The sequence below is a fragment of the Lithobates pipiens genome, unplaced genomic scaffold (genome assembly GCF_037356315.1).
Source record: "Lithobates pipiens isolate NorthernLeopardFrog02 unplaced genomic scaffold, aLitPip1_a1.2 Scaffold_65, whole genome shotgun sequence".
Lineage (NCBI taxonomy): Eukaryota > Metazoa > Chordata > Amphibia > Anura > Ranidae > Lithobates > Lithobates pipiens.
This window is the reverse complement of record NW_027507887.1, coordinates 425,893-452,915: the sequence shown is the minus strand read 5'-3', so window position 1 is coordinate 452,915 and position 27,023 is coordinate 425,893. Positions and strand designations below refer to the sequence as shown.

The window sequence follows — 27,023 nt, the reverse complement described above, 5'->3', positions numbered from 1 at the left end:
TTCATCCGGCCATCTTCCTCTCCTGCCAGGGCCGGCATATTTTTCATGGAAAAAAAATAAGACCCTCAGACCATGTGTAACAAAATCGATATTAAAAACCGTTACCCGCACCCTCTTATTCCAGAGCTTTTGCAGAGGTTCCATAATGTCAGAGTCTTCACGAAGTTAGATCTGTGAGGTGCCTACAACATGATCCGCATTTGTGAAGGTGACAAATGGAAGACAGCATTCAGAACACGTTTTGGGCACTTTGAATACCTTATAATGCCATTCGGACTGTGTAATGCACCAACCACATTCCAGCATCTGGTGAATGACATCTTTTGGGAGTTCCTGCATTATTTTGTCATTGTCTACCTTGATGACATTCTCATTTTTTCAGTTACCCTAGAGCTTCATAGGTCACATGTGGAGAAAGGGTTAAGGAAACATGGACTATATGTAAAAGCCAAAAAGTGTGACTTTGAAAAGTTGTAAATCAGTTCTTGGGGCTTATCATTTCTACAGAGGGAGTCACCATGGAGCCACAAAAAGCCAAAGCTATTCTGGAATGGCCCGCTCCTGTAGATAAAAAGGGAGTACACAGGTCTGTTGGATTCGCAAACTTCTACAGAAGATTCATAAAAAACTTTTCTGCCATCATCTCACCAGTCACCCAAGTCACCCGCCAGTATACTCGATTTCAGTGGTCACCTGAAGCCCAAGCAGCCTTTGAAAAACAAAAATCCCTGTTTACTTCTGCTCCAGTTCTCCAGCACCCTGATCCTGCTTTACCCTATGTTTTGGAGGTTGATGCTTCAGAAGTAGCCACAGGGGCAGTTCTGTCACAACGTTAGGGTTCTAAAGTGTTACTCCACCCTGTTGCCTTTTCTTCACGCAAAATGAGTCAGCCGGAAAGGAACTATGACGTTGGGGACCTAGAAATCCTGGCTATAAAGACAGCCCTGGAGGTATCTTTTGGAAGGAGCCGCACACCCTATTATGATTTTCATTGACCATAAAAATCTGGAATATCTTAGCCAAATGTCTAAGACCCCGACAGGCTCATTGGGCATTGTTTTTCTCCAGATTCAATTTCCGCATTACCTATTGGCCAGGGTCAAAGAATAGAAAAGCCGATACTCTATCACAGATGTTTTCCGACATCCCAAAGGTAACAACACCTGACACAATTCTGCCAAGCCAGAATTTTTTGTTACTTCAATATGATTTAAGAGCATCAATTAAACAAGCCTCAGTACATTGCACAAAATCAGAGGCTTCCTCTCTAAAGCCCCATACACACTACCAGATTTTCTGCTGATTTTTTCCTTCAGATTTACCAAAACCATATAATATGAGGTCAAACCTTAGGCATTTCAATTTGTATGCAATCAGGCAGGCCCTTCTACTACATGGTTTTGGTAAATCTGAAGGAAAAAATCAACAGAAAATCTGATAGTGTGTATGGGGCTTTAGAAGTCAAGAAGGGTTATTATGGCATCAGGATAAGATCTTTGTCTTTAAAAAAAACAGGTTACAGGTTTTGAAGACCCTCCACAATCATCAACTTGCTCAGCATTTCGGGGTTAGAAAGACAACAGAACTCAGTAAGCGATCCTTTTAGTGGCCCACCTTGAAATTGGATGGTAGGAGCTATGTGAAGTCCTGTGCCATCTGTCAGTGAAAAAAGGGGTCCAACGCCAAGGCTTGGGGTTTGTTGAGGCCATTACCTGTCCTAGAGCAGCCATGGAAGAAAATTTCAATAGACTTTATAGTGGATTAACCCCCATCAGAAGGGTACACAACTATTTTTGTAGTAGTGGATCGCCTGGCTAAGATGGCTTACGTCCTGCCTATGATAGGCACACCTTCAGCTATGGATACAGTGAATATCTTGATTAGAGAGGTACTCCGACTACATGGCCTTCCTGATAGCACTATTTTGGATAGAGGGGTCCAGGTTACCTCAAGATTTTGGAAAAGTCTTTGCAGAAGTTTGGCAATAGATGTTTGCTTATCATCCACAAAGTAATGGGCAAACCGAGAGAAACAACCAAACTCTAGAACAGTATTTAAGGTGCTTTTATTCTTTTCCTCAAGATGATTGTCTTTCCTTACTTTGTGTGCTGAATTTGCGTACAATAATTCTGTTAACTCTGTGCATGCAGCAACCAGTCACCCTTTTGGGTGAACTATGGATTTCATCCTTAATTCCTGCCAAACAGCATACCCAAAGCCTCAGTACCAGCAGTTCAGGAACGCATAACATTTATCCAGACTAACTGACAGACTCTCCGAGAAACTATGCAGAAAGCTCAAGAGGACTTCCATATACAATCTGATAGAAGGAGAAGAATCAGTCCTAGCTTCCAGGTCGGGGACAAGGTATGGCTCTCTTCTGTTAACCTCAAATTGTCTTGTTCTTCCAGGAATATGGGGCCAAAGTTTGTCGGGCCATTTGAGGTCAAGAGAGAAGTTAATCCTGTGGCATTTGAACTGGCACTGCCAACATCGTATCGGCTTCATCCAATGTTTTATGTCTCACTGCTTAAACATCAAGCCCTTCTCCTGGGGGGATGAAGTGCCACCTCCTCCAGTCTCTGTGGATGATGAACCAGAATTTGAGGTAAAAGCTATCCTGGACTGTCGGAAGAGAAGTAGGCAAAACCAATTTCTTATCAAATTGAAAAGGTATTCAGCAGAGGACAACAATTGGGAACCAGCGGGTTAAATACATGCCTCTAGACTACTACAGGAGTTCTGGGACATACATCCTGAAAAATGGGCTTGTTTAGGCATCCGGAGGCTGCCCCTCGGGGGGGGGGGGGGCACTTTCAGGGAAATGGCCAAAGAAAGACTGGCAATTCGATCCAACACAATCATGGCCGCCATGGTGCACAGTGTGACTAATGTGGGCGGTACTTCCTCCTTTTAACCTGGAGAGATCACATGACTTACTTCCTGGTCTATTTAAGCCTGCTGCTGGAGCTGCTCATTGCTGGATTATCTTCAGCTTCTCCTTCATCCTGTGTTCCTGTGTATCCTAACTGAACTTCTGTTATTGACCCGGCTTGCTGTGACCTGTGATCCTGATCTCCTGATTTACCCTTGGCTTGTATTTCTGACTTCTCTCTGGCTTGCTCCACCGTGCCTGACCTTGGCTTTGCTTATCGACTCTCCTTTGCTTATCTACAGATACATCTTCCTATGTATGACCCCGGCTATCCAATCTCATCATATGAACTGATCTTACCATGTATGACCCCCTGGCCTGGCTCTCGTTTCTGCCTCCCGTTGCTACTCTGTCAAGCTTACCTGGTACACTGCAAGCACACCAGCTTTACAGTTCATCCAGCCTGTTCCTGCTACATCACAGTGACCAGCTCATCTCATCTCAGTACCTGGCAAGCTGTGCTTCTCTGGGCACTGCTCTCTCTGTACCACTTTCAGGGAAGTGCTGCACTTAGCCGCAAGGACAGCCCTCTCAGCATCTCAGCCTCACACCTGGTACGTGACAGTCATCTAGATATTCTTTGACCTGGATGTCCTGAGTTTTTAAAAGGGCAAGGAACGATGTAGGGACCTTTGTGAATAATCTGAAGGCAGAAGATAGTTAGTCCAAAAGGCAGCACAACAAACTATAAGTAACTGGAAAGTTCAGAAAGCTGATAAGGAGGATAAATAGGAATATGAAGATAGGCTTTTTGAATGTCTATGGCTGACAAGTATTCACCTTGTTTCAGAGAGGCAATAACTGACCTTGCAGATTCCATGCAAGATGTTGGCGTTTGAAGGTAAATGTTTAGGGATTTTAGGTCCAGGATAGGACGAATGCCCCCATTTGGCTTTTGCACACTTCAGTGGAAAGAGGGATTTGGGGAATACTTGATGGGCTTTGTGTCCCAAGAATTAAGCTAAAAGAATGGGCTGAGCTTAGGTTTTGAAGTCGAAGCCTCAATAGAGTTTTGAGGTGGTCTGTGTCTTAAGGAGTTAAAGGCCCTTGAGAAAGTAGATTTTTGAATGCTTTGGTGGAAAAATCTTTCCGCCGGTGAAATATTTAATGAATTTTTCAAGTGCCTTGCCAAAGGCACTTCCAGCTTCAAAGGGCATATGTGTTAGGCATCTTTTACGGCAGGTTCAGCTGACTAGGCTTTGAGCCACAAGATTCTGTGCATGCGAATGGGATTTAGAGCTGTTCTGGAAATATGTGTAATTACATTTTAGGGAATCCACAAAAAAGAGCAGAGCAGAGCAGAAGGTAATTGCTGTAATTACTCACTTAATGTATGGTCCTGGAATACAGGATCATGCTGGTTGTTCATTGCAGTTTATTCAATTAGCTGTGGTTTGACAAACAGAACTTGCAGAAATTACTGGTTGAAGAGCTGGGCCTGCAAGTGTACAGATAGCCCTTATAAGCACCTTACAATCCTATATGCAGACTCCTTGAATGGAGGAACATCTTCAATTGGTACAGATGTTTGTTTAAGACTGAGTTGGAAGAATCTTATACGAGAACAGACCACTTTTTAGTGACATCTTTTTCCACTGGATAGAGCTCAGCAATAATTTTCAGGGGGTTGAAAATATTTTCTGGAAGACCCAATTATTATAAAACACCCATCCTATTTATTAATAAATTAAATGTCTGTTTATATTTAGCAGATCTCTTTTTACCCAAGCATGGTGGGACAGGGAAAATTCAAATGCAACCAAGTGAGCATATTGTGTAAAGCCATAACATCAGATGTATAGGTGAATGAGGGGGGGGGTGATCTTCTGCAGCCTCCTCTAACATCACCTCCTGGTTCAATTCATTCCCTATATGTCTGCCTTTTTAAGGACAGGCATAAGCCAGGCATATAAGGATCCATTGCAAGTAGAGATGGTGGAGCTGGAGAAGGAGCCTAGTGTTTTTGAGCCCTGGACAGTGATGGTTGTATTAAAGCCATTAGTTGTCCAATGAATTGTGACATAGTAGCAGAAAGGTCTGCCTTAGTCAGGTAGGCTGCTTGTTGCATGCCTGAGATAGAGCTACAATCGGATGCAAGATTGGTGTTAAAATTTTGACTTGCTCTGGTGCAAGAGAAGCATTTTCCCTCTGAGGTTGAGTGTGTGTGGGCCTTTGGTAATGTTTGCCTGAGCTTTTGCCATGGCTCCCTTTCACCCAGTTTCTGTAATAACCATGGGTGAGGGTATTCTCCTTTGGAGTATTCAGGGAGTAGGGTGCAGGGTAAGTGTGTCCATGAAGATGTTACAGCAACCAAAGTGCAGTCTGTCCTGTAGCAAGGTCCTCATTGCAAAATGATGGGAGGAAGTGCCAGTGGAAGTGGTGTTAAAGTGTATGCTGTGATGATCACCTGATCATCCACTTCAAGCTAAGCTCTGAGTGGCTGAGTTTTAGCATCATGTTTGAAAAGTTTACACTGTGAAGTGAATGCATTCCAAACACAATCTGGATTTGACAGTACTGTTCAGAGATGCAGGGTGGCCCTGTCTTACCTGTGGTTGTCACTGGTCTCTATATAAGGTCCAGGTTTCACCTTTCACAGTGGGCACACCCCTGTATTCAGGGTCAGGGTTCCATAGGGATAGACCCTAGCCATGGACCTGTATAGCACCCTGCGAATTACTACATTTGTTGCAAAGTTCCAGTGCCTGAAGCTACATTACAGGCATTCTGATACACTGTAAACAATAAAGAAGTGTGCCAGATCAGTATATATAAAACATAAACCGCGATTTATTCTGAAAACACTTAGATCTAAAAACACTGTATAATACACACAGGGCTGGTAGAATGAAGCAGTAGTCTCAATGGACTAGAGTGTAGCTGCGGCCATCAAAACCAGTGCTCCATTCTACCAGCCCGGTGTGCAGTATACAGAGTTTTTAGATGTAAGTGTATTCAGAATAAATTGTGGTTTATGGTTGACATTTACTGATCTGATGCACTCCTTTATTGTTTATATGTCATGAGGGGACCCCATAACTATCGAGGATCTGCCGATGACTGCATAAGTCTCTTCTCCTATCAAGCTTTCCACCCTCCTGTCCTCTATGGATTTTGAATGACTATTTGTCTGCCAGTGGAGCACTGACTCACCTTGTTCAGATACACTGCCTCTATTGCTGTATTAGAAGATAGTGAAGTTGATTGAAGAGTTGATTAAAGACTCCAAAGAGAAATAAAACAGTTAAGATAAGAGTGATTTCTCCATAAACAAAACAGGGTTAATCACCTTAGGACACTTGCAAAAACCTGAGACTAGCAAGAAACTGAGGTTACATTATATAGAGTGGATGTCCAGGGGGCATGTCCCTAAAAGATTGTCATTGTCCAATCACCTGAAGGTAGCAGCTTATAAGCCAAGGTCTATGAATACTCAGCCTGGGTCCTGTACTGTAAGAATAAGATATCATTTTACATTTACTTTATTCATCTACAACCCTTGACTGTCTGTTTGTGCACCAGCGTTCATTTGAATAAAATACATTTGTGGGCCAGGATTTTTAAGTGTCTAAATTTCTAAATCACCTACTACCATTGACTTACTGTTTTTGCACCAGAAGCATAGATGCATAGGTGTTTGTTTGACAACAGTGGCTTTGGAAGGATTGTAGGAATACTTTTTCATTTATTTTTTTTATAAAGTAAATAAAGAAAATATTAGCAATCATGAAATGTAAAATTTGTTTTTATAATCAATGATAATTAAATGAGTGCTAGGGAGTATAGAACTCCTGAACAAGTTCTGACCCAAACAGCAAACTCTATTAAAGTCCATGTGACCCAAACTTGAAAAATCAAAAGTCCTAATTTTGAAGGCTTATATGCAAGTAATTGGACAAAAAAAGGTTATGGGGTCTGGGTACTGCCCAGGGAGACATGATCAATGCAAAATATTTTTAAAAGATCATTTTTACAGGAGAAGTGATTTTGATGATGCATAAAGTGCAACAATAAAAATGAAAAGTTCCTTTAAATATAAGGCCTGAGGGGCCCCCTAGTCTGCCTGTAAAGTGGCACATTTCTAGCATGTATAGAACATGCTGCAGCAGACATGACATTTCTAAAGAAAAAAATACATGAAATGACATTTAAATTACCGGAAATACAATACCATTAATAGGAAACCGGCAATAGGAAAATGTAAAAATAAATAAAATGACGTGGGGTTCCCCCCAAAGTTTATATCAGACCCTTATCCAAGCATGCAGCCTGGCAGGCCAGGAAAGAGTGGGATGAGTGAGAGCCCCCACCCCTCCTGAACCATACAAGGCCATATGCCCTCAACATGGGGGGTGGGTGCTTTGGGGCCTGGGCTGTAGTTGCGGGGGTCTGCGAGCAGAGGGCTTATCAGAATCTGGAAGCCCCCTTAAGAAAAGGGCCCCCAAATCCCACTTCCCCCCTATGTGAATAAGTATGGGGTACATAGTACCTTTACTCATTCACCAAAAAAAGTGTCAAAAGATAATAAATATACAGAGACAGTTTTTGACAACACCTTTATTAAAAGATAAAAAAAACTGTGTCCCCCAAAGTAAATCCATCGTCAATCACGATTCCACCCACACTGCCGGACCCCAAAAAGTAAAAATCGATCCACCATACAGTTAGGTAAAACACCGAATGCTTACCTTGTCGTTTGACAGTTCTTACATAGGTAAGGGCAAGGGGCCACCTGGTGACATCACCTGGTGGCACCACCCCCTTGTAGCATCCCCAACCAGCATCCATGGCCAGTGAAATGACATGGGGGCGGTGCCACCAGGTAATGTTACCAGGTGGCTCTGTCCCTTACCTATATAAGAACTGTCAAAAAGCAAACCAGGCATTCAGCGATTTGCCTTAGTTGACAGTGGAATTTTTCTCTTTTTCGGGTCCAGCGGTGGCGTCACGATTGATGATGGATCTACATCGATTGACATTGTTTTTTTTTTTATTTTTAATAAAGGAATTGTCAAAAACTGTCTCTGTGTTTTTATTACTTTTCAACACTTTTTTCGTGAATGGGTAGGGGTACCTCCTACTCATTCACATGGGGGGGTGGGATCTGGGGGCTTTCCTGATTCTGATAAGCCCCATTGCCTACAGACTCCCACAACCACAACCCAGGGTTGTGGGGATGAGGCCCTTGTTCCCATTAACATGGGGACAAGGTGCTTTGGGATGGGGGGCAGAGCCTCCCCTTCCCCAAAGCACCCACACCCCCATGTTGAGGGCATGTGGCCTGGTATGGTTTAGGAGGAGGGGGGCATTCGCTCAAATGCTGCATGCTTGAATAAGGGTCTGGTATGGATTTTGGGGGGACCCCATGCTGTTTTTGTTTTACTTTTTAAATGTCGGCAATGTTATTTTGTATTCTACTGTCAGCAGGGAAGCTCATTGACAGCCGATGACTCATCGGTTGTTAAGGACGTCACAGCTGGCTTCCTGGCCCGCACTGTGCAGTGCATTGCAGGGCATTCGGCCCTGCAAATTCCGGTGTTCGCCAAGCGGGTGAAAGGGGATGCTCAGGCTGAATGTTTGCTCGACCCGAACCGTTCGCCCAACTCTACTAGGGAGTAGTTGTCTTTCATAGGGGGTGTAAGCAGAGTTAAGGCAATAGGTATATCCTCCTTACTCGCTAAGCAATAACAAGCTGAATGTGCTGACATTCTGTGCATTTGTGCATCAACTTCTACAAGTCAGTGGGGACAAGGGTGCGCAATTCAATAGGTCAGCTTGGGTAAATGTTATCAACATCACAAATAAAGTTAAAAGAGAACCTGTACCTATTAGTACAAATGGGTTGAAATAAGGGAAAGCACAGGGAACATTGTGAAATAATAGCTAAAATGGAACAAGTGCAAGAAAACAGAATACAGTACCTATTAGTTTTAAAAATAAAAGTTTAAGCCACAGGCATGCACATATCTTATTCAGGTTGAAATTTCTCCTCAAAGTGCTCTGAAAGTCCAAAAAGTGCTATAGTTTTTGACTTTCTGCAAAGCTGAAGTCTATGCATGCCTGCATCCTTCCTCACTGCAATGTAGCTGCCAATGAGAGGCATTAGCATTGCACTGGAGATATGTCTAAGCTCTGCCATGCTGTAAACCTGAAAGCTGAGTTCTGGAGGGTCTTAGGGCGCAACAAGGAAGAATGTTGACCTAGCATAGATATTGTACATGATATTTCGTTCACAACTGCAGCCATTTTTTTCCATATGTGACAGTTTTGCTTTAAAGTTTACCTTGCTACATTGGCATGGTATATTGTATAAATAGGCAAATCTATAGCATGATTTATACCCATGACATCCTTGACTACCCTAAAATCATCATCACAAACATCAATAATTCCAGAAGTGATGGACATTTCCTGAAGTAAGCAACCATATAGTCAGTATTTTAAATGTTATGATTGCGCAATATTATTTAAGCAATAACTACTCATTCATACAAACTGACTGCAGTGAGGAGTGTCTTCTTTTTACAATAAGCTACTTAATTTATATAAATATATTTAGGGCTTGTTAATTGAACACAGGTTTTATTTTTTTACAAATAAACTATACAATTTTCTGCCAAATTCAAATTGCTAAAGAGCAGAAATTGCTATTAGAAAACAATTCTAAAAAGATTAATATACTGTGATTCTGAATACCTATTTTAAGGACAAATGCTACAACATCCACTAAAAGAACATCCTGTTGACCCATTGGAGCACAATTCTGTACTTGAAACTATTTAAACAATAGCTACAGAAATGTGCAAAAGCTTTAATAAAAAGAGCTTTGATTGAACTTTGTCATTTATACCTGAAGTAAGAAACAAAATTCTATACTCTTGAACAAATGGATGTAATTGAAGAACTGTTTGATATAAATATGAAATGCACTATGTTGGTTACAAAACCACTATTTTCCATTTCTACTACATTTGGTTCATACATAAAATAAAGACCGAAGTGCAATAACAAACAATAACGAATCAGCAAATCTTTTACTGATCCTATTAATGGTAAAAATAATTAGACAAATTACTGGACTTTGTAAATCATCACTGATCTTTGGAATGCAGTATTAGATATGCCTATGTATATATGTCTTATCAACAAGTAAATATACATGTTTGCAGAGAAGAACATTTGTCCAATAACACTGCAAAGAATAGCAATCAGAATATCCCATCTACACAACTAAAAATAACCTGTCACAATCCTGGGCATATCTAACAGAGAATATGGTGATAAAATGCATAAGCAGAGGTTCATTCCAGGGAATACCACTTTACAAGAAAAGTTGATTCATCCTAAATCCCCCTTTCTTGATCTACTCGTCAATATGACACATTGGGGTTTACTTACGAAAGGCAAATCCACTTTGCACTACAAGTGCACTGAAAGTGCACTTGGAAGTGCAGTCACTGTAGATCTGAAATGAGGGGAAGCTCTGCTGATTTTGGCATCCAATCATGTGCAAGATAAAATTCAGTTTTTTTATTTTACTTGCATGTCCCCCTCAGATCAACAGCGACTGCACTTCCAAGTACACTTTGGATTTGCTTTTAGTAAATAACCCCCACGGTTTCCCAAAAAGGGGGCAATGCTCAATTTGCACTGCTCATAGCTCATATTTGTGCTTAGTTTAACAATATTTTTTTATGACTCCTACAGCGTCTTAAAGGGCCGATGTACAGGTACGATGGCCAGGGGAGCCATCCTGCCGCAGTATAACTGTGGTAGCTGGTCAGGAACCCGTTAAAAAGTATATGAAAACTGACATATGTCTTAGCCCTTGTACACACGGTCCGACAGAAAATGTCCGATCGGACCGTGTTGTCAGATAATCCGACCGTGTGTGGGCTCCATTGGACTGTTTTCGGCGGAATATCCAACCGACAAAGTTTTAGAGGTGGGCTATAAAATTTTCTGACAACATGATCCGATGGGACTTTGTCCTATCGTTTGTAGAGAATTCCGATCGGACAAAGTACCACGCATGCTCAAATCAAATTCCTAGACCAAAGCTATTGGCTACTAGCCTGAACGTAGTCCCGTCGTAACGAAATAACGTCACCACATTCTGAACGATCGGATTTTCCGACAACTTTGTCAGACCGTGTGTATGCAACACAAGTTTCGGACAAAATCCGATGGATTTTGTTGTCGGAATGTCCGACCGTGTGTACAAGGGCTACACATATATATAATAAATGTATTATTCATTTTTGTTATGTGTCAATTTTATTGGCATTTTAGTTACAATATTTTATAACATTTAGATGCCAGCTGAAACCAAGTTAATACCCTCTCTTTGATGTTTAACCTAAAATGTCAAGAGTTCCTATCATCCCATCTAACCCCCAGGAGATTAAAGAACATCTGTCAATTGCTAAAATATAGCAACTTATTACTACTAAATTGGTAAAATATATTAAAATGAATAAATTAATAAATTTCAGGCACCCATGTCTTTTACAGGTATTTACAATTATCAAGGGGGTCCTGAAATGTAAGGATTGCCTTTCCTGGGAGGTCCTGGGAAGTTAAGAGGCACACTTGCACTATGCAATCAAATCAGTAATGTACTGTAATACTGAATGACATTTTAGAATTGATGTTATTCACTGTGAAAACTACTGTTTTAGATTTCATTTGAATGCCTATCTAAACAATTGACTTGTGCAAAAGTATCTTAAGACATAATACCTAACAGGAGATTATAATAAAGCATATGAAACTAATGGAGAAAAACTAAATGCAATTTAATGAAACCGAGTCACTGATGTATATCCAGTAGTGCAATACTATTAAATGTCTTCCAGTACAGAAATAAATGATTAATTATTAAGTATTTCCTGAAATTCATGTAATAACATTCCTGCTTTTTTCTGAATGTACTTTACAATATTTAGTAAACTCTAGAAATATCCTCCTTTAATCATTAATGCTTGGAACAAATTTCACACTTGGGTTCATATTATTCAACTGTCAGTCACTTTTCCATGGCATGAATAAAAACATATCTTAAACTATGACCTCAGAGGAGTTTTCCTTTCCAAGACAGGTTACAAGTGCTTCTTGCATGTCAATGATATTTTCAGTTTTCCCTTATACTATACAGGCTGCACGACATACTACTGAGAGAAAATATTGAAGTGTCTGATCAAATCATCTTTTTATGACAACCGCAACAGGGGCATAATAAAGAATGTTTGTGACACCCCTTAAATATCCAAACCTTTTCTACATATTTTGCACAATTGGTTTGCCCTTTTTAACTTGATTGCAAAACGAGAAAACAAAACAGGTTGCTAGAGGGAGACAACAAATTAAGTATACATAATCCACACCTAACTGCTTTAAATGCATTTAAAGCACAGACTACAGATATTCTTTTATCCATGAACAGGTAATTTCCCCAAGAATATTCTGCTTGAAGCACCTCAGCTTAATGATGGATGTATTAAGCACTAAAGGGGGTGCAGGGGATCGGCCAACATCCAAACAGCAGCCTTGGCCATCCAGGTTGTTTTTTTACACTTTATTTTTTACACATATTGTCCCAGTAACTTTGGAAGGCTTTTTAAAGTGTCATTCCCATTTAAACCTCAGTGGAGGAATATAGATCACATACTAATAGGACCAGACAAGGTAGTACTGGAAGGAGTACAGGATGAGAGTGGTAAAAGAGTACTTGACACAAATAGTCATTCAAAAATGTAAACTTACATCCAAATGTTTCTCTACAGTGGAGCCATGCCCTTGACTGTGGTGACCATTATGACTGCCACTCTTGTGCCCATTCTGGTGTGGTGTGGCAGATCGGCTGTGACCAGTGCGAGAAGAAGACAGGCTACGACTGGATCTGTGGCTAGAAGCTTTATGGTCATCTTGGCTACGCTTGGGACTTTGTCTACAAGTTTTAAGAAAGACAGGTAATTACCTCTACAAGATCAGGTATTTACAGGAATTCAGAAAAAAAAACAGGTTAGCATTTTAGCCATAACAAGCAATAAACATAGAGAGGAGGCAGTCAAAAAAAGCTATTATGTGAGTGCAAAATATGATGGTAGATTGACAACAGATTGCTACATAAATATGCAAAGTAAACCCACTTCTATTACCACACACAAGATCCAGAAGTCTGACTTACCATAAATCGTACCACTATTGCCTAAAAATACTGCAGCTACAAATACTGTAGCTGCTCACTTTTAATATAAGGACACTTACTCGTCCAGGCACCCTGTGAAGTTGGCACCCCAAGCCAATCTGTCCATTGGCTCCAGGTGCAGGCGCTGGCACCTTCACTACAGGAAACAGAAAGTTAAGCCTTGCTGCTTCACAAGCCTGTTTCCTACTGCACATGCGTGAGAAACGCTGCACTCTCTGAATGGTGTCACTGTCTTCTGGGACCTTTGTGTTTCCCAGAAGGCGGGGGGGGGGGGAAGGAGGAGGAAGCGATTGTAGCGATCTTTCCCAGAAGTGGGAGCGGATGCCTGGGTTTGACAGGTATCTACTCCCCCCCAAAGGTGCAAAATGTGGCCGCGGAGGGGGGGGGGACGGAAGCAAACAGGCAGAGCTTCCCCTTTTGGGTGGAACTCAGGTTTAAGAGGTGTGACTTGATCTTGGCATGTATAATTAGCCTTAATATTACAGATTTATAGAGGAATGCAAAGAAATACCCTGATAGAAAAAGTATTCTATACAGATTCTATTTAAGCAAAAAACAACCTTTTTTACTCAAATTGAATGTGTCACTAACTTGGGCAATTTAACCTGAAAATATGCCTAAGGCCAGCCATACACGGTTTCGAGTCTCGACCGGAAACAGAAACAGGCTGACATTTGAACTGTTAATGGGCAGGCTAAATGTACCAAATTGAGCGATCGATCAACTTGGGTGCAACCAGTCTGCCAGATTCTCTTGCGATAATCACTGTCTTCTCCCAGCGGGGACAGCTTCCCCCACCCTCCTCAGCTGCCCCACTGGGAGAAGACAATGGTCTGGGTGCAGAGATTCTTGCATGAACAATGTTGCAGGAAAGAAATTTGCTCCGTGTATGGCAGGCCTAAATCTCAACTGACATCACAGAACTAGATATATGCAGTGAGATAGACCTTGTGCTAATGACTTTTCTAGTTCTACCTCCACTTTTCTGTTACAACTATGCTCTGCAATACAAGTCTGTGTGAGAATGGTTGTATTGAGAGTGGTGTGGTTGTTACTCATCTATGCCAGCATATAACACTGCATTGTGAAAGCTAGAAGCAGCAATTTCACTGAAAGAAAAAGGTAATTTAAGGCATTTTCTAGCTTTGAAATGTAGAGCTTGGCACAGCCACTTTTCCTTCCCAGTCTCCTTGTTGTCATTGTTGTTGTCTGTCACATTAAAGAGCCAAAATAAAATCTTTAGAATCAGGAAAGGTGGGACAAACTGGCATGGGAAGTGAAGGTACTAAAATATAAATAAATGTTGTGCTTTCATTTTTTTTCAGTCTTCTGGTACAACTTTGGCAAATTGTAAAGTGAAGACATACTCTACCTGCATGGTGACTTGGAGGTGCTGTAATCAGAAGAAGGTGATGGACTGTGAGAACTGCAGCTGCTGTGTCTGTGCGTTCTTCGCACCACTGAGCCACTGTGAGATCTGCCAAGACAGTATTTGTGCAGTGAAGAGAATGTTACAAAATATTTTAACAATTTAGAAATCTACTGATTAACAAACCCCTTTCTTTAAAACATGGCCAAAATTTTTTATTTTAGTCTTTGGTGGATAACGGCGGAACGAATGAATCACTGACTTCTAATCACTGTCAGAGGCTCCCATTGCTAGATTGGTCTTCAATAGGTAGATTTTTTTTACCCCAAATACCATTGTGTAGCCCGGACAGAATGAATCAGAGAAAAGAACTCACCAACAACAATAAATACATTTCTTTCAGCAGACTATGGAAATGTTCGATATTTAGAACATATTGCTTTATTCATAATGCTTTTTAGATGTGGACACTCTGCAATAATTATTGTAGCCACAATAAGTATTTCATCACATAAGAATGTTGGATTTGCTCTGTGCATGCCCCAGACAGTAACACACTTGCTCTGGCAGCCTTGTTTCGCTAGAGTGTGCTGAACATAATAATGTCTCTCCACATCATACTGACTATGACCAGGCTGTTATAGGCAAAGCATAAATACCATGTAATTCCTCAGCTTTTCACTGCTATAATGTGGATTCTTGCTTCAAAAAATGCACTTTGCTTGATCACTAGTGCCATCATTTTATGTATTATAATGGCATACTATATATATATATATATACACACACACACACATATATATATATATATATATATATATATATATATATACATACACATACACACACACACATATATATATATATATATATATATATATATATATAAAACCTAGGTGTGCTATGGAAAATACCTTACAGATGTACAGTGGATATAAAAAGTCTACACACCCCCGTTTTCTGTGATGTAAAAAAAAAGAGACAAAGATAAATAATTTCTGAACTTTTTCCATATTTAATGTGATCTATAAACTGTACAACTCGGTTGAACAACAAACTGAAATCGTTTAGGTGGAGGGAAGTAAAAATAAAAAATAAAAATAATATGGTTGCATAAGTGTGCACACCCTTAAACTAATACTTTGTTGAAGAACCTTTTGATTTTATTATATCACTCTCAGTCTTTTTGGGTATGAGTCTATCAGCATGGCACTCTTTACAAAACATTCCAAACCTGTGAGACTGTGAGGGCATCCACTGTGCACAACCCTCTCCATATAATCCCACAGATTTTCAATCGGATTCAGGCCCTGGCTGGGCCATTCCAAAACTTTTATCTTCTGGTAAAGCCATTCTCTTGTTGATTTGGATGTTTGCTTTGGGTTGTTGTCATGCTGAAATATGAAGTTCCTCTTCATTTTCAGCTTTCTAGCAGAAGACTGAAGGTTTTGTGCCAATATTGCCAGTGTTTGGAACTGTTCATAATTCCCTCTACCTTGACTAAGACTCCTGTTCCAGCTGAAGAAACAGCCCAAAAGCATGATGCTGCCACCACCATGCTTCACTGTGGGTATAGTGTTCTTTTGGTGATGTGCAGAGTAGTTTTTGTGCCAAACATATCTTTTGGAATTATGGCCAAAAAGTTCAACTTTGGTTTCATCAGACCATAACACATTTTCCGACATGCTTTTGGCAGACTTCAGATGTGTTTTTACAAAATTTAGCTGGGCTTCAATGCTTTTATCCTGAAGAAAAGGCTTCTGTCTTGCCAATCTACCCCATAGTCCAGACATATGAAGAATACATGTACCACACAGCCCGTACTTGCCAGATATTCCTGCAGCTCCTCTAATGTTACTGTAGGCCTCTTGGCAGCGTCCCTGACCAGTTTTTTCATCAATTTTGGAGGAACATCCAGTTCTTGATAATGTAACTGTTATGCCATATTTTCTCCACTTGATGATGACTGTCTTCACTATGCTCTGTGGTATATCTAATGCCTTGTAAATTCTTTAGTACCCTTCTCCTGACTGATATCTTTTAACAATGAGATCCCTCTGATGCTTTGGAAGCTATCTGCGGACCATGGCTTTTGCTGTAGGATGCGACTAAGAAAATGTCAGGAAATACCTACTAGAACAGCTGAACTTTAATTGGGGTTAATCAGAAACACATTAAATGATGGCAGGTGCTGACTCCTATTTAACCACTTCAGCCCCGGACCAATAAACACCTTAAGGACCAGAGGTCTTTTTCCAATTTCGCACTGCGCTGCTTTAACTGGTAATTGCGCAGTCATGCAATATTGCACCCAAACGAAATTTGCATCCTTTTCTTCCCACAAATAGAGCTTTCTTTTGATGGTATTTGATTGCCTCTGCGATTTTTTTTTTTGCGATATAAATGGAAAAAGAGTGAAAATTTTGAAAAAAAAAGATATTTTCTTCTTTTTGTTATAAGAAAAATCGAATAAACTAAATTTTAGTCATACATTGAGGGCAAAATTTATTCAGCCACATGTCTTTAGTAAAAAAAATGTCAATAAGCGTATATTTTTTGGTTTGCGCAAAAGTTATAGCGTCTACAAACTAGAGTACATTTTCTGGAATTTACACAGCTTTTAATTTATGACTGCCTATCTAATTTCTTGAGGTGCTAAAATGGCAGGGCAGTACAAACCCCCCCCAAATGACCCCATTTTGGAAAGTAGACACCCCAAGGAAATTGCTGATGGGTATGTTGAGCCCATTGAATATTTATTTTTTTTGTCCTAAGGGATTGAATAATGACAAAAAAAAATAAAAATTTTTTACAAAAAGTTGTCACTAAATGATATATTGCTCACACATGCCATGGTTATATGTGAAATTGCACCCCAAAATATATTCCGCTACTTCTCCCGAGTACGGGGATACCACATGTGTGGGACTTTTTGGGAGTCTAGTCGCGCACGGCACCCCGAAAACCTAATCACTACCTTCAGGATTTCTAAGGGTGCAAATTTTTGATTTAACTCCTGACTACCTATCACAGTTTCGAAGGCCATAAAATGCCAAAATAGCACAAAACCCCCCAAAATGACCCCATTTTGGAAAGAAGACACCCCAAGCTATTTACTGAGAGGCATGTTGAGTCCATGGAATATTTTATATTTTGCCACAAGTTGCGGGAATATTACAAACTTTTTTTTTTTGCACAAAGTTGTAACTAAATGATATATTGCTCACACATGCTATGGGCAGAAGTCAAATTACACCCCAAAATAAATTCTGCTGCTTCTCCCGAGTACGGGGATACCACATGTGGAGGACTTTTTGGGAGCCTAGCCACGTACGGGACCCCGAAAACCAAGCACTGCCTTCCGGATTTAAATATAAAATGCTACCAAAAAAACTGTTAGCGATCGCAGGGATCAGGCCTGACTCTGCGATCGCTGCAGTTATGTGTTTAGTGTTTTGTAAGTGACAGTGATCGATCGATACTGCACTTGGGTGGGCTGGGCAGAGGGGCAAAACGCAGGTGCTAGCAGGTATCTGGGCTGATCCCGCTAACAATGCGTTTTTTTGGAACCCTGAACTGCTGGGGACGCTAGTATAGATCTGATCAGATCAGATATTGATCTGTTCAGATTCTATACCACTACGGGAGGTGTATGCTTTGCGCGTGGGTGTTAGCGGTACTGGCACTAACCTAGCGCTGCCTGGGGCGACGCAGACCCTGACCCTAAAACCTAATTGATATCACCCGCCGGGTGATCAGGGGGTTAAACCTTTATTGGGTAATAAATGGTGGGTGCCCTGATGCTATAAAAAGCAAACTAACCAGAGTCACCCGTAACACTTATACGGTGATCAGTGGTGAAAGGGTTAACTAGGGGCAATCAGGGGGTTCAAATTTTTATTAGGTAGTATATGGGGGTCCCTGGCGCTATATAAAAACCTGACGGGGAACCTAAATAACTAACTGGCTAACCAGCGTCACCAGTGACACTTATACTGTGATCGCTGGTGAAAGGGTTAACTAGGGGCAATCAGGGGGTTAAAACCATTATTGGGTAGTATATCGGGGTACCTAGCGCTATAAAAACCTGGCGGTGAACCTAAAAAAATAACTAGCTACCTAGCGACAGTAGCGACACTGATGCAGCGATCAGAAAAATTATCGCTTAGGCCACGTACACACGGGCGGACTGTTCGCCCAACTTTGTCCGCTGAACAGTGTTTGGGCGGACAGTCCGCTCGTGTGTGGGCTTTCAGCGGACAGTTTCAGCGGACAGTTTGACGGACAAGGTTTTTCGGAATTTCCAAAAAACTGTCCGCTGAAACCTTATTTCAGCGAACAGTCCGCTCGTGTGTAGGCTTGTTCGTCAAACAAAGTTGCGCGCATGCTCAGAAAGGATTTTCACGCCGAAAGCTATAATGCAGTGTATAGGACGTCGTATTTTTCGTCCCGTCGTACGTGCCGTTCACCTCATCGCGCACGGTTTCAGCAAACTGTTCGTCCGTCGTGTGTGGCCATGTCCGTCCATGCTAAGTTTGAGCGGACTGTTTGCTGAAACTGTTTGACGGACAAAGTTGGGCGAACAGTCCGCGCGTGTGTACGCGGCCTTAGTGACACTGGCAAAAGGGGGTGAAAGGGTTAACTAGGGGCAATCAGGATGTTAAAACCATTATTGGGTAGTATATCGGGGTACCTAGCGATATAAAAACCTGGCGGTGAACCTAAAAAAATAACTAGCTACCTAGCGACAGTAGCGACACTGATGCAGCGATCAGAAAAATGATCGCTTAGTGACACTGGCAAAAGGGGGTGAAAGGGTTAACTAGGGGCAATCAGGATGTTAAAACCATTATTGGGTAGTAAATGATATATTGCTCACACATGCCATGGTTATATGTGGAATTGCACCCCAAAATATATTCCGCTACTTTTTCCGAGTATGGGGATACCACATGTGTGGGACTTTTTGGGAGTCTAGTCGCGCACGGCACCCCGAAAACCAATCACCACCTTCAGGATTTCTAAGGGTGCAAATTTTTGATTTAACTCCTCACTACCTATTACAGTTTCGAAGGCCATAAAATGCTAAAATAGCACAAAACCCCCCAAAATGACCCCATTTTGGAAAGTAGACACCCCAAGCTATTTACTGAGAGGCATGTTGAGTCCATGGAATATTTTATATTTTGCCAAAAGTTGCGGGAATATTACAAACTTTTTTTTTTTGCACAAAGTTGTCACTAAATGATATATTGCTCACACATGCTATGGGCAGAAGTCAAATTACACCCCAAAATAAATTCTGCTGCTTCTCCCGAGTACGGGGATACCACATGTGGGGGACTTTTTGGGAGCCTAGCCACGTACGGGACCCCGAAAACCAAGCACTGCCTTCCGGATTTAAATATAAAATGCTACCAAAAAACTGTTAGCGATCGCAGGGATCAGGCCTGACTCTGCGATCGCTGCAGTTATGTGTTTAGTGTTTTGTAAGTGACAGTGATCGATCGATACTGCACTTGGGTGGGCTGGGCAGAGGGGCAAAACGCAGGTGCTAGCAGGTATCTGGGCCGATCCCGCTAACAATGCGTTTTTTTGGAACCCTGAACTGCTGGGGACGCTAGTATAGATCTGATCAGATCAGATATTGATCTGTTCAGATTCTATACCACTACGGGAGGTGTATGCTTTGCGCGTGGGTGTTAGCGGTACTGGCACTAACCTAGCGCTGCCTGGGGCGACGCAGATCCTGACCCTAAAACCTAATTGATATCACCCGCCGGGTAATCAGGGGGTTAAACCTTTATTGGGTAATACATGGTGGGTGCCCTGATGCTATAAAAAGCAAACTAACCAGAGTCACCCGTAACACTTATACGGTGATCAGTGGTGAAAGGGTTAACTAGGGGCAATCAGGGGGTTCACATTTTTATTAGGTAGTATATGGGGGTCCCTGGCGCTATATAAAAACCTGACGGGGAACCTAAATAACTAACTGGCTAACCAGCGTCACCAGTGACACTTATACTGTGATTGCTGGTGAAAGGGTTAACTAGGGGCAATCAGGGGGTTAAAACCATTATTGGGTAGTATATCGGGGTACCTAGCGCTATAAAAACCTGGCGGTGAACCTAAAAAAATAACTAGCTACCTAGCGACAGTAGCGACACTGATGCAGCGATCAGAAAAATGATCGCTTAGTGACAGTGGCAAAAGGGGGTGAAAGGGTTAACTAGGGGCAATCAGGATGTTAAAACCATTATTGGGTAGTATATCGGGGTACCTAGCGATATAAAAACCTGGCGGTGAACCTAAAAAAATAACTAGCTACCTAGCGACAGTAGCGACACTGATGCAGCGATCAGAAAAATGATCGCTTAGTGACACTGGCAAAAGGGGGTGAAAGGGTTAACTAGGGGCAATCAGGATGTTAAAACCATTATTGGGTAGTAAATGATATATTGCTCACACATGCCATGGTTATATGTGGAATTGCACCCCAAAATATATTCCGCTACTTTTTCCGAGTATGGGGATACCACATGTGTGGGACTTTTTGGGAGTCTAGTCGCGCACGGCACCCCGAAAACCAATCACCACCTTCAGGATTTCTAAGGGTGCAAATTTTTGATTTAACTCCTCACTACCTATTACAGTTTCGAAGGCCATAAAATGCTAAAATAGCACAAAACCCCCCAAAATGACCCCATTTTGGAAAGTAGACACCCCAAGCTATTTACTGAGAGGCATGTTGAGTCCATGGAATATTTTATATTTTGCCAAAAGTTGCGGGAATATTACAAACTTTTTTTTTTTGCACAAAGTTGTCACTAAATGATATATTGCTCACACATGCTATGGGCAGAAGTCAAATTACACCCCAAAATAAATTCTGCTGCTTCTCCCGAGTACGGGGATACCACATGTGGGGGACTTTTTGGGAGCCTAGCCACGTACGGGACCCCGAAAACCAAGCACTGCCTTCCGGATTTAAATATAAAATGCTACCAAAAAACTGTTAGCGATCGCAGGGATCAGGCCTGACTCTGCGATCGCTGCAGTTATGTGTTTAGTGTTTTGTAAGTGACAGTGATCGATCGATACTGCACTTGGGTGGGCTGGGCAGAGGGGCAAAACGCAGGTGCTAGCAGGTATCTGGGCCGATCCCGCTAACAATGCGTTTTTTTGGAACCCTGAACTGCTGGGGACGCTAGTATAGATCTGATCAGATCAGATATTGATCTGTTCAGATTCTATACCACTACGGGAGGTGTATGCTTTGCGCGTGGGTGTTAGCGGTACTGGCACTAACCTAGCGCTGCCTGGGGCGACGCAGATCCTGACCCTAAAACCTAATTGATATCACCCGCCGGGTAATCAGGGGGTTAAACCTTTATTGGGTAATACATGGTGGGTGCCCTGATGCTATAAAAAGCAAACTAACCAGAGTCACCCGTAACACTTATACGGTGATCAGTGGTGAAAGGGTTAACTAGGGGCAATCAGGGGTTCACATTTTTATTAGGTAGTATATGGGGGTCCCTGGCGCTATATAAAAACCTGACGGGGAACCTAAATAACTAACTGGCTAACCAGCGTCACCAGTGACACTTATACTGTGATCGCTGGTGAAAGGGTTAACTAGGGGCAATCAGGGGGTTAAAACCATTATTGGGTAGTATATCGGGGTACCTAGCGATATAAAAACCTGGCGGTGAACCTAAAAAAATAACTAGCTACCTAGCGACAGTAGCGACACTGATGCAGCGATCAGAAAAATGATCGCTTAGTGACACTGGCAAAAGGGGGTGAAAGGGTTAACTAGGGGCAATCAGGATGTTAAAACCATTATTGGGTAGTATATCGGGGTACCTAGCGATATAAAAACCTGGCGTGAACCTAAAAAAATAACTAGCTACCTAGCGACAGTAGCGACACTGATGCAGCGATCAGAAAAATGATCGCTTAGTGACACTGGCAAAAGGGGGTGAAAGGGTTAACTAGGGGCAATCAGGATGTTAAAACCATTATTGGGTAGTATATCGGGGTACCTAGCGCTATAAAAACCTGGCGGTGAACCTAAAAAAATAACTAGCTACCTAGTGACAGTAGCGACACTGATGCAGCGATCAGAAAAATGATCGCTTAGTGACACTGGCAAAAGGGGGTGAAAGGGTTAACTAGGGGCAATCAGGATGTTAAAACCATTATTGGGTAGTATATCGGGGTACCTAGCGCTATAAAAACCTGGCGGTGAACCTAAAAAAATAACTAGCTACCTAGCGACAGTAGCGACACTGATGCAGCGATCAGAAAAATGATCGCTTAGTGACACTGGCAAAAGGGGGTGAAAGGGTTAACTAGGGGCAATCAGGATGTTAAAACCATTATTGGGTAGTATATCGGGGTACCTAGCGATATAAAAACCTGGCGGTGAACCTAAAAAAATAACTAGCTACCTAGCGACAGTAGCGACAGTAATGCAGCGATCAGAAAAATGATCGCTTAGTGACAGTGGCAAAAGGGGGTGAAAGGGTTAACTAGGGGCAATCAGGATGTTAAAACCATTATTGGGTAGTATATCGGGGTACCTAGCGCTATAAAAACCTGGCGGTGAACCTAAAAAAATAACTAGCTACCTAGCGACAGTAGCGACACTGATGCAGCGATCAGAAAAATGATTGCTTAGTGACAGTGGCAAAAGGGGGTGAAAGGGTTAACTAGGGGCAATCAGGATGTTAAAACCATTATTGGGTAGTATATCGGGGTACCTAGCGATATAAAAACCTGGCGGTGAACCTAAAAAAATAACTAGCTACCTAGCGACACTAGCGACACTGATGCAGCGATCAGAAAAATGATCGCTTAGTGACACTGGCAAAAGGGGGTGAAAGGGTTAACTAGGGGCAATCAGGATGTTAAAACCATTATTGGGTAGTATATCGGGGTACCTAGCGCTATAAAAACCTGGCGGTGAACCTAAAAAAATAACTAGCTACCTAGCGACAGTAGCGACACTGATGCAGCGATCAGAAAAATGATCGCTTAGTGACACTGGCAAAAGGGGGTGAAAGGGTTAACTAGGGGCAATCAGGATGTTAAAACCATTATTGGGTAGTATATCGGGGTACCTAGCGATATAAAAACCTGGCGGTGAACCTAAAAAAATAACTAGCTACCTAGCGACAGTAGCAACACTAATGCAGCGATCAGAAAAATGATCGCTTAGTGACAGTGGCAAAAGGGGGTGAAAGGGTTAACTAGGGGCAATCAGGATGTTAAAACCATTATTGGGTAGTATATCGGGGTACCTAGCGCTATAAAAACCTGGCGGTGAACCTAAAAAAATAACTAGCTACCTAGCGACAGTAGCGACACTGATGCAGCGATCAGAAAAATGATCGCTTAGTGACAGTGGCAAAAGGGGGTGAAAGGGTTAACTAGGGGCAATCAGGATGTTAAAACCATTATTGGGTAGTATATCGGGGTACCTAGCGATATAAAAACCTGGCGGTGAACCTAAAAAAATAACTAGCTACCTAGCGACAGTAGCGACACTGATGCAGCGATCAGAAAAATGATCGCTTAGTGACACTGGCAAAAGGGGGTGAAAGGGTTAACTAGGGGCAATCAGGATGATAAAACCATTATTGGGTAGTATATCGGGGTACCTAGCGCTATAAAAACCTGGCGGTGAACCTAAAAAAATAACTAGCTACCTAGTGACAGTAGCGACACTGATGCAGCGATCAGAAAAATGATCGCTTAGTGACACTGGCAAAAGGGGGTGAAAAGGTTAACTAGGGGCAATCAGGATGTTAAAACCATTATTGGGTAGTATATCGGGGTACCTAGCGCTATAAAAACCTGGCGGTGAACCTAAAAAAATAACTAGCTACCTAGTGACAGTAGCGACACTGATGCAGCGATCAGAAAAATGATCGCTTAGTGACACTGGCAAAAGGGGGTGAAAGGGTTAACTAGGGGCAATCAGGATGTTAAAACCATTATTGGGTAGTATATCGGGGTACCTAGCGCTATAAAAACCTGGCGGTGAACCTAAAAAAATAACTAGCTACCTAGCGACAGTAGCGACACTGATGCAGCGATCAGAAAAATGATCGCTTAGTGACACTGGCAAAAGGGGGTGAAAGGGTTAACTAGGGGCAATCAGGATGTTAAAACCATTATTGGGTAGTATATCGGGGTACCTAGCGATATAAAAACCTGGCGGTGAACCTAAAAAAATAACTAGCTACCTAGCGACAGTAGCGACAGTAATGCAGCGATCAGAAAAATGATCGCTTAGTGACAGTGGCAAAAGGGGGTGAAAGGGTTAACTAGGGGCAATCAGGATGTTAAAACCATTATTGGGTAGTATATCGGGGTACCTAGCGCTATAAAAACCTGGCGGTGAACCTAAAAAAATAACTAGCTACCTAGCGACAGTAGCGACACTGATGCAGCGATCAGAAAAATGATTGCTTAGTGACAGTGGCAAAAGGGGGTGAAAGGGTTAACTAGGGGCAATCAGGATGTTAAAACCATTATTGGGTAGTATATCGGGGTACCTAGCGATATAAAAACCTGGCGGTGAACCTAAAAAAATAACTAGCTACCTAGCGACACTAGCGACACTGATGCAGCGATCAGAAAAATGATCGCTTAGTGACACTGGCAAAAGGGGGTGAAAGGGTTAACTAGGGGCAATCAGGATGTTAAAACCATTATTGGATAGTATATCGGGGTACCTAGCGCTATAAAAACCTGGCGGTGAACCTAAAAAAATAACTAGCTACCTAGCGACAGTAGCGACACTGATGCAGCGATCAGAAAAATGATCGCTTAGTGACACTGGCAAAAGGGGGTGAAAGGGTTAACTAGGGGCAATCAGGATGTTAAAACCATTATTGGGTAGTATATCGGGGTACCTAGCGATATAAAAACCTGGCGGTGAACCTAAAAAAATAACTAGCTACCTAGCGACAGTAGCAACACTAATGCAGCGATCAGAAAAATGATCGCTTAGTGACAGTGGCAAAAGGGGGTGAAAGGGTTAACTAGGGGCAATCAGGATGTTAAAACCATTATTGGGTAGTATATCGGGGTACCTAGCGCTATAAAAACCTGGCGGTGAACCTAAAAAAATAACTAGCTACCTAGCGACAGTAGCGACACTGATGCAGCGATCAGAAAAATGATCGCTTAGTGACAGTGGCAAAAGGGGGTGAAAGGGTTAACTAGGGGCAATCAGGATGTTAAAACCATTATTGGGTAGTATATCGGGGTACCTAGCGATATAAAAACCTGGCGGTGAACCTAAAAAAATAACTAGCTACCTAGCGACAGTAGCGACACTGATGCAGCGATCAGAAAAATGATCGCTTAGTGACAGTGGCAAAAGGGGGTGAAAGGGTTAACTAGGGGCAATCAGGATGTTAAAACCATTATTGGGTAGTATATCGGGGTACCTAGCGATATAAAAACCTGGCGGTGAACCTAAAAAAATAACTAGCTACCTAGCGACACTAGCGACACTGATGCAGCGATCAGAAAAATGATCGCTTAGTGACAGTGGCAAAAAGGGGTGAAAGGGTTAACTAGGGGCAATCAGGATGTTAAAACCATTATTGGGTAGTATATCGGGGTACCTAGCGCTATAAAAACCTGGCGGTGAACCTAAAAAAATAACTAGCTACCTAGCGACAGTAGCGACACTGATGCAGCGATCAGAAAAATGATCGCTTAGTGACACTGGCAAAAGGGGGTGAAAGGGTTAACTAGGGGCAATCAGGATGTTAAAACCATTATTGGGTAGTATATCGGGGTACCTAGCGATATAAAAACCTGGCGGTGAACCTAAAAAAATAACTAGCTACCTAGCGACAGTAGCAACACTAATGCAGCGATCAGAAAAATGATCGCTTAGTGACAGTGGCAAAAGGGGGTGAAAGGGTTAACTAGGGGCAATCAGGATGTTAAAACCATTATTGGGTAGTATATCGGGGTACCTAGCGCTATAAAAACCTGGCGGTGAACCTAAAAAAATAACTAGCTACCTAGCGACAGTAGCGACACAGCGATCAGAAAAATTATCGCTTAGTGACACTGGCAAAAGGGGGTGAAAGGGTTAACTCTAGGGGCAATCAGGGGGTTAAATCTTTATTTGGGGGTGATAGGGGGCTACCCTGGACCTAACACTAACTGCCCTGACAGTTTTTACTTTTACAACTGACACTGAATGCATTGATCAGTAAAGAAATGATCAATGCAATCAGTGACACTGTGACTGGGGGGGGGGGGGATCGGGGGGCGATCGGGGGGGGGGGGTCAGGGGGGGGTTTGTGTACCTATGTGTACCTATGTGTCAGTGTAGTGTTTTGGTGCACTTACTTTTAGTCTTCTCCTTGTAGTCCGGTCAAAAAGACCGCCCTGAGGAGAATGACATCACTTCCTCCTTCCTGTGTAAACAATACACAGTGGGAGGAAGTTCGTCATTGGCCAGGAGC

At 42.1% G+C, this 27,023-nt stretch overlaps 1 protein-coding gene across 1 annotated transcript in view; it reads right to left on the bottom strand.

Moving 5' to 3' along the window:
• LOC143958923 (uncharacterized) overlaps positions 1 to 27,023 on the bottom strand; it is a 382,425-nt gene that overhangs the window by 47,819 nt on the left and 307,583 nt on the right. Inside the window, exons 9-10 of the mRNA XM_077467909.1 lie at positions 14,518 to 14,622; positions 12,701 to 12,884 (exon numbers count right to left, since the gene is read on the bottom strand). Coding sequence (XP_077324035.1) covers positions 12,701 to 12,884; positions 14,518 to 14,622 — 289 coding nt within the window. The remainder of the gene's footprint in view (positions 1 to 12,700; positions 12,885 to 14,517; positions 14,623 to 27,023) is intronic.